Here is an 8,982-nt window from a genome sequence, read left to right as displayed (position 1 = left end):
TTTAGGGGCTTCCCTGGTGGCGCAGTGGTTGCGCGTCCGCCTGCCGATGCAGGGGAACTGGGTTCGCGTCCCGGTCTGGGAGGATCCCGCATGCCGCGGAGCGGCTGGGCCCATGAGCCATGGCCGCTGAGCCTGCGCATCCGGAGCCTGTGCCCCGCAGCGGGAGAGGCCACAACAAAGGGAGGCCCGCATACTACCAAAAAAAAATAAATAAATAAAAAGAAATTTAAATATAACCATATTACCATAAATAATAAAAAGAAGAAAAACCTCTGTAGCATTTTGGTGTATTTACTTTCGTACTTTTTTTCCTATTCAAAAGAGTATGTAATTATACACACTACATAACAAAAACACATTTATCAACAAAGTATTTCATACAGTTGAAATGGTAAAATCATTTACAGCATTTCTTTTCTTTTTTTTTTTTTTTTTTTTTTTTTTTTTTTGCGGTACGCGGGCCTCTCACTGTTGTGGTCTCTCTCGTTGCGGAGCACAGGCTCCGAACGTGCAGGCTCAGCGGCCATGGCTCACGGGCCTAGCCGCCCCGCAGCATGTGGGATCTTCCCGGACCGGGGCACGAACCCGTGTCCCCTGCATCAGCAGGCGGACTCTCAACCACTGCGCCACCAGGGAAGCCCTACAGCATTTCTCTAAAAAGTGATTTCTTACTTGATTTCCCACTTTTATGTTTCTTCACATTTTTATTTCTGCTGTAGTCTATTAGCTGTGGTTTTGATTTCGGTTCTCTTAGCCAGCTAATATCGGTCTTGCTGTCATCACATCTGTATTCTGTGTCAGTATCACTAAAGAGATTTTTCTCTTTATGATTAGTTACAGTCTATAAAAACAAAAAAACACAATCCTTGTAATAGATGAAGGAATCTGGCTTATTATATGTCATACGAAGGAAGTTAAACCAAAAAAATAAAAGAAAAAACCCCACCAAAAAACTCAGAAAAACTAACTTCTCATTTTTTTTTAGCACACTAAATCATCTATCTGGCATTAAGGACCTATCCAACAAAATCACTCAGAAATCCAGATCAGAGATTGAGATTTATATTTTGCTGTCAATGTTGCTGTTAATTAAAAGTTAAATCAAAACAGCTTACTTCCGTAGAGACAAAACCTAATACCATTGAAGAGAGTAACTAAGGTTGTCATATTTTCTATTACTAGATGATTACAAATAGGTCAGAGACCATAGGAAAAGTCAAAATAAGAACATGGATAATCTCCAGAGTAAAAAAATAAAAGTGATCCAAATATTTTTGTTTTCCAGTTCTGGGATAATCTTTGGCACTGAAAAATTAGCAAAAGAAATACTGATTTTAATAGACACATTAGGATATTATAACTTACTCTTTTATCTTTTGTTTTGAGAGAAGGTTCAAGTTCATCATGATTCCTTAAACCTAACCTTAAACAAAAATATGCATTAATTTAAATCTTAATTACTTGTTTTTTTAAGGTAGCATGCAACTGGACAGTTAGACCTGGATTTTCTGCCTTAACTCTTTTACTAAGTCCCTGTATAAATGTGGCCAAGTCACTTATTCTCTCTGACCTCAGTTAATTATAAAGTAACAAGGTTAGATGAAAAGACTAAGTCCTTTCAGCTTACAACTAATATTAAGTGTACAGAATCTGCAAATTAATTTTAGAATAAATGCTAAAATAATAGAATAATAGTGGTTATGACAGCGTTTTTATTCTCTCTTTTGATATGTTAAAATGTCAAACTGGGAGGAAATATTTAAGAAAAAGAACAACTGAGAAAACTATTTTAAACTGATCCATCTAATTATAATAAAAATACCTACAATGTTATTGAACTATCCATGCAGGTTTCTCTAGCTGTAGCTTGAAATTCTTGGATCTATATTATGAATAAGCATTAAAAAAATTTCTTAGTGTTAAAAGAAGGTAAACAACAATTAAAAGAAATTAACATAAAAATCTTATTTCTATAACTTCATGTAAGATGTGACAATAAAATTAATCTTACTAAAATATTTTTATATTTAAGAAGAAAGCTAATATAAACTATATTAAAAACAAAATAAGATTAAATCTGTTGCATCAGTAAAGAAAGTGACTTTCTTGTTGCCCCAGTTACTCATTTTTCTCTACTTCAGTCCAAAAGATTTGAAAGAAAACCAAAAATACCTAGGTTGGTACCAAATAAATTTTGAAGAATTTAATAATATATGTTAAAATATTTTAAAGCATATCTGTAAGAGGATGGAAATTAGAAAACATGCTCTAATAACTGCATGGTAAATACAAAATAAATACTGAATAACTAAACCAAAATTTAGTATTTTGTGCAAAATACAAAATTATGATTTCTAGCTTACTCCAAGTTTTATAATAGGCTCATCAGCTCCATTCAAATTAAAATTGTAAACATCATTCCTGTAAAAATGAAGAGAAATATTAACTTCATTATACAACATATAAATTTATTGTCTTCAAATATGAAGAAAACTTTGAAGATTTATGAAAAAATACTTACAATGGACATTCAGAAGTAACATTAACAAAAGTAGTCATCAATTGTCTATAACGTTTTTTCTGAACCTTTTCCTAAATACAGAAGAAATTTACATAAAACCATTCAAACTTGTACATTACTTGTCAAACAAATAACAGATGCAACTAAATTTTCATATATTATCTAGTTGTGTTTCTAATATAAATTTTACATTTGTGAGTTTCTTTATAAACGTCCACACTTTAAAAAATATTGAAGACTTAAGTGTTAACTGAGAATATAATAGGAAGTATTGCAAATCAAATACAAACGATCCTTATATCTTTAATATTTATTGACATTACTGTACATAGGTAAATGACCTCACTGGTATTCTACAAGCTGAATTTAGTGATTCTAGGATCGCAAAACAATCATGCTTCTACTTTTTTCCCCCAGTATCTCATTTGCTTTAAACTGTTAAATAGAAAAATTTCAGGAGAGGCTACGGTTTATGTAAAATCTCATGTGAAAGAGACAAAATTGTATCAATCAACTAGTATTATTAGGGAAAGATGTGTGTACATTTATTCCTATAGCCCACTGCTCAAAGTATATTCAATCTGATCAAAAAGTAGGCAGAAAAGAAGTTAAATAAAATTTTAACATACTTAAGTGTATAATTATGTTATTAATTTAACTATAATTAAGTACACAAATATCACTGAATGATTGATTACTGATCAGAAATAATTAGAAGTCTAATTTAATACTGGAAGTTGGAAATATTAAAACTAAAATATTCATTTTAGTTGTGATTCATCTTCAATTTTATTATTTCTTTTGGCTGTTTTATAATATAGTTTACATTATTCCAAAAAGTTTATCCTTCAATATTTTACTCCTCTAATCACTGATCTGACTTGTCCTTTCCAAAATGATTTTTACCATTGTTTAGATACATTTGCTCAATTCATCTTTTGAATGCCAGTGTTTGCTAAGTATTACCGAAGATCCAAAAATGAGCAGATATTAAAGAAGATACAAATGTGAGCAAAGGTCTTACTTATATAGGATACAAAGATGATTCTAAACAGTTGCACTCTAGTAGAAGAGAGAAGAGAGAAAAAAAGAACTGCAATAGTTAATAAAAAGGTACAAAGACACTATTGCACAGATTCAGAATTCTTGCCCACTTGGATTTTGAGTTAGGGCACCTTAGAAAGTTTTCATAAAGAAGGTAGACTCTGAAGCAAGGCTTGCAAGGAGGAATAAAGTTTTGACAAGGAGAAAAGAGGGTGAAAGAACCTGGTGACTCGCTTCGTAGTTCTTTCCAAAGGGGGAAGAAAAAGAATAAACACTTAGGAAAGACACTTCAGGGAATCTCAATTTATTATGTTTCAGCTAAATAAGACATGTCTAGGGAACTAATTTTAGGAAATAAGACAGACTTTTAAGAGGTCTAGGGAGCCAGCTTAAGTCTCCACTTAATTCAATAAGGAAGAGAGGAGATATGGGGATATATGTATACATACAGCAATTTACTCTCTTATAAAGCAGAAACTAACACACCACTGTAAAGCAATTATACTCCAATAAAGATGTTAAAAAAAAAAAAAAAAAGCAACAGAGACCAAAGAAGGATTCTCAATAAGAGAATGACATGATTGAAGCTGTGTGCTTTGGAAAGTAATAAAGCTAGTATTTGAATGTAATGAATGGACTGGCACAGAGAAAATACTAGAGACAAAAAGAATTACATAAGGATATTATAATAACCCAGGGATTAGAAATTAGAACTCAAAAAAATAGGAGTTGGCACAGGCAGGAGAAGGAAAACTCAAGAGGAACTTACAGAAGGTAAAGCTCAAAACTTGAAATTAACTGGAGATAATTGTGAGGAATAAATCAAAGATAATTGATATTTTAAACCTGGATGAATAATAAATGTTTTTAACAAAAATATGGACTTCAGAATGATCTTATTGTCAAGAGATATGGGACAAGTTAGGAAAAAAATGGTACTGAATCATGTACCAAAAAGTAAAAATATCACACATGTATGTAAAAGAAGCATTTTCTTTGAAAAGCAGAACAGAAGTTTAGGGGGCTTTTCTGAGTACTTGCCACTAATCTGGTCAGTTGTTTAATCCATTTTTCAATATGCTGAAAACATTAAATCTACTTCCATCCTACTACTATTCCATTTTACTGTAAAGTCAAATATCATAGAGTTTGACTATGCATTTGGTGTAGTTAAATACATGAAACTTACCTTACTGAGCTGTAGATCAGATTTGTTTGAAAAGCCACTATAAAAAAGGTTTTGTCGAAATTAAAAAGGCAATTAAATGTCAGTAGAATGTTTTTCATAAAATCCATATTATATAATAAGGTAAAACATATTTGGATCACTAAGTCTACATTCAATATGCTACAAATAACTGAAATGTGACAGTCCTAGTCTGATATTTTTGCAACTCCACACACAGTAAACAGCAACAATAAAACTTAAGTCTAAGTTGAATCACTCATGCAGCAGAAGGTGCCAGACAATTTAAATGAATGGTTCTTCCATGAGAGTAATTTTTTTCATGCCATATAAAGTCAGAATTAACTTAAACATGAATTAACTACCTGGAAGCCTATAAAGAAACATTTTATAATAAAAGAATACCTTCAGAAAGACTGCAAACAAGGAATACATATATACAATACAAAATAACTCATTTCAGCTCATTTAAATTTCATATTTTATTAAGCAATATACGTAAATATATTTAGTCCTACTCATCACTAGGCTCAAAAAATAACATTTCTAAAATGTCTATATCCTAAAGATTTATTTCTGAAATGGTATGCTGTATCAATATGGTGCTCTTGATACTTTATAAAGTGTAATCAGATACTAGAATGACTAATTTCAATTGTAGTTCCCTTTCTATATAATTTAAACAGATTCTATTTATAAAAGTAAATAAGTACCTGTGTTTTCTAATGGAAAGTTACATTATTTGGACATATGTTTAAAACTAACCTTAAAACTAGGTAAAATAATTTAGTTGTATCTCTCAGAAAAATATTCATTTCTAAATTTAAGAACATACCTGTCAATCAAAGACTCCTTTAATTTTCTTGTAGACTTTATGCCATCCTTTGGTTTGTATCTCATATTAATTTGGCTTATCAAAGATTCTGCTGCATCAGTAAATCCTTTCCCTTTTGACTTTTCTCTCTGAAACAATTTGTTAGCTACTTAAAAAACTCTACCACGTTAACCTTCAAAGGAAAAAAAGGCTGAAAAGAAAATTTAAGAAAAAAATCTGGTTCTATAAATAACTACAAAGAGAAATAAAAGGGGTCAGAAATTTTTTTTTTTAAAAGAAATTATTTAATAAGTTTGGGCCTTGTTAGGCATTACAACAACTTAGGATAAGTCTTTTAACATATAGAAATGTGCAGAGTGCTTTGCAGCGATTAAAAAAAGTTTCTATCCATGGGGGAAAAACTCATATAAAACTGAAGGAAACCAAAAGTTGGTTCTTTGAAAAGATCAATAAAATTGATAAGCCTCTAACCAAGTTCATTAAGAAAAAATACAGAAATTACTAGTATCAGAAATGAGAGGCTATCACTATGGATCACATGGATAAATCACAAGGATAATAAAAAAATATTATGAACAACTCTATGCTCATGAATTTGATAACCTAGAGTAAATGGACCAATTCCTTGAAAGATAAATTCTACTAAAACTCACACAGGGAGAAATAAATCATCTGAATAGGCCTAATCTATTAAAGAAATTGAAACAACAACTAATACCTGCCAAAACAGAAAGCAACAGGCCCAGATGGGTTCACTGTTGAGTTTTATCAAACATTTAAGGAAGAATTATACAACTTTTCACAACCTTTCAGAAGACAGAAGCAGAGGGAGTACCTCCTAACTCACTGTATGAAACCAATATATCCTAATACCAAAATCAAAGGAATTACAAGAAAGGAAAGCTGTAGACTAATATTTCTTATAAACATAGATGCAAAAATACTCAACAAAAAATTTAGCAAATTGAATACAATAATGTATAAAAAGAATTATGTACCCACAACCAAGTGGAATTAATTCCAGGTATGCAATGTTGATTCAACATCTGAAAATCAACTAATATAATCCAGGCTAAGGAAGAAAAATCATATGATATCAGTAGATGCACAAAATCATTTGACGAAATCCAATACCTATTCACAATAACAATTCTCAGAAAACTAGGAATGGAGAAGAATATCCTCACCTTGATAAAGAACATCTAAAAAAAGAACTACAGCTAACATTATAAATTAATAGAGAGAAACTAGATACTCTCTCAGAAACAAGGAAAGGATGTCTGCTCTCACCACTCCTATTCAACATCATTCTAGAAGTCTTACTAATGCCGTTAAGACAAGAAAAGGAAATACACTACATACATATTGGGAAGGAAGAAATAAAACTGACTTTGTTTACAGATGACATCACTGTCTATACAGAAAACCTCAAAAAATCAACAAAAATATCCTTGGAGCTAAAGAACAATTATAGCACAATTGAAGGATACAAGGTTTACATACAAAAGTCAGTCGCTTTCTTATAAACCAGTAATGAACAACTGGAATGTGAAATTACATTCCACTTATATTAGCACCCCCCAAAATGGAATATTTAGGTAGAAATCTAACAAAACATGTACAAGATCTATACGAGGAAAACATGACTGATGAAAAATCAGACTATCTAAAAAAACGGAGAGCAGATATATATATGTGTAAAACTGAATCACTTTTCTGCACACCTGAAACTAACACATTGTTAATCAACTATACTCCAATATAAAATAAAATTTTTTTAAAATAAATGGAGATATTCCATGTTCGTGTATTTTAAGCAGCTCAACATTGTCAAGATGTCAGTTCTTTCCAACTTGATCTATAAATTTAATGTAATCTCAAAGTCCCAGCAAGATTTTTTTTAAACATCTTTATTGGAGTATAATTGCTTTACAATGGTGTGTTAGTTTCTGCTTTATAACAAAGTGAATCAGTTATACATATACACATGTTCCCATATCTCTTCCCTCTTGCATCTCCCTCCCTCCCACCCTCCCTATCCCAACCCTCTAGGTGGTCACAAAGCACCGAGCTGATCTCCCTGTGCTACGCAGCCGCTTCCCACTAGCTATCTATTCTACGTTTGGTAGTGTATATATGTCCATCCCACTCGCTCACTTTGTCCCAGCCTACCCTTCCCCCTCCCCACATCCTCAAGTCCATTCTCTAGTAGGTCTGCATCTCCATTCCCATCTTACCCCTAGGTTCTTCATAACCTCTGGCTACTGTAAATAGAGCTGCAATGAACATTTTGGTACATGACTCTTTTAGAATTATGGTTTTCTCAGGGTATATGCCCAGTAGTGGGATTGCTGGTCATATGGTAGTTCTAGTTTTAGTTTTTAGTTACTTAGTTTGTTTGTTTTTGCAGTACACAGGCCTCTCACTGTTGTGGCCTCTCCCGTTGCGGTGCACAGGCTCCGGATGTGCAGGCTCAGCGGCCATGGTTCACGGGCCCAGCCGCTCCGCGGTATGTGGGATCTTCCCGGACCGGGACACAAACCCGTAACCCCTGCATCGGCAGGCTGACTCTTAACTGCTGCGCCACCAGGGAAGCCCTATTTTTAGTTTTTTAAGGAGCCTCCAAAATGTTCTCCATAGTGGCTGTATCAAATTACATTCCCACCAGTGGTGCAAGTGTTCCCTTTTCTCCACACCCTCTCCAGCATTTATTGTTTCTAGATTTTTTGATGATGGCCATTCTGACCAGTGTGAGATGATATCTCATTGTAGTTTTGATTTGCATTTCTCTAATGATTAATGATGTTGAGCATTCTTTCATGTGTTTGTTGGCAATCTGTATATCTTCTTTGGAGAAATGTCTATTTAGGTCTGCCCTTTTTTGGATTGGGTTGTTTTTTTGATATTGAGCTGCATGAGATGCTTGTAAATTTTGGAGATTAATCCTTTGTCAGTTGCTTCATTGTAAATATTTTCTCACATTCTGAGGGCTGTCTTTTGGTCTTGTTTATGGTTTCCTTTGCTGTGCAAAAGCTTTTAAGTTTCATTAGGTTCCATTTGTTTATTTTTGTTTTTATTTCCATTTCTCTAGGAGGTGGGTCAAAAAGGATCTTGCTGTGATTTATGTCATAGAGTGTTCTGCCTATGTTTTCCTCTAAGAGTTTGATAGTGTCTGGCCTTACATTTAGGTCTTTAACCCATTTTGAGTTTATTCTTGTGTGTGGTGTTAGGGAGTGTTCTAATTTCATACTTTTACATGTAGCTGTCCAGTTTTCCCAGCACCACTTATTGAAGAGGCTGTCTTTTCTCCACTGTATATCCTTCCCTCCTTTATCAAAGAAAAGGTGACCATATGTGTGTGGGTTTATCTCTGGGCTTTCTATCCTGTTCCACTGA

At 33.1% G+C, this 8,982-nt stretch overlaps 1 protein-coding gene across 1 annotated transcript in view; it reads right to left on the bottom strand.

Moving 5' to 3' along the window:
• Positions 1-8,982, bottom strand: part of SYCP2 (synaptonemal complex protein 2) — an 89,736-nt gene that overhangs the window by 15,326 nt on the left and 65,428 nt on the right. The window contains exons 24-30 of the mRNA XM_055090609.1: positions 5,587-5,714; positions 4,755-4,791; positions 2,522-2,592; positions 2,364-2,421; positions 1,827-1,882; positions 1,366-1,423; positions 673-841 (exon numbers count right to left, since the gene is read on the bottom strand). Of these exons, the coding sequence (XP_054946584.1) occupies positions 673-841; positions 1,366-1,423; positions 1,827-1,882; positions 2,364-2,421; positions 2,522-2,592; positions 4,755-4,791; positions 5,587-5,714 (577 nt within the window). The remainder of the gene's footprint in view (positions 1-672; positions 842-1,365; positions 1,424-1,826; positions 1,883-2,363; positions 2,422-2,521; positions 2,593-4,754; positions 4,792-5,586; positions 5,715-8,982) is intronic.

Source organism: Physeter macrocephalus, chromosome 14 (genome assembly GCF_002837175.3).
Source record: "Physeter macrocephalus isolate SW-GA chromosome 14, ASM283717v5, whole genome shotgun sequence".
Taxonomy (NCBI): Eukaryota; Metazoa; Chordata; class Mammalia; order Artiodactyla; family Physeteridae; genus Physeter; species Physeter macrocephalus.
Note: the sequence above shows the minus strand (reverse complement) of the source record. Positions and strands in the feature narration are given on the sequence as shown.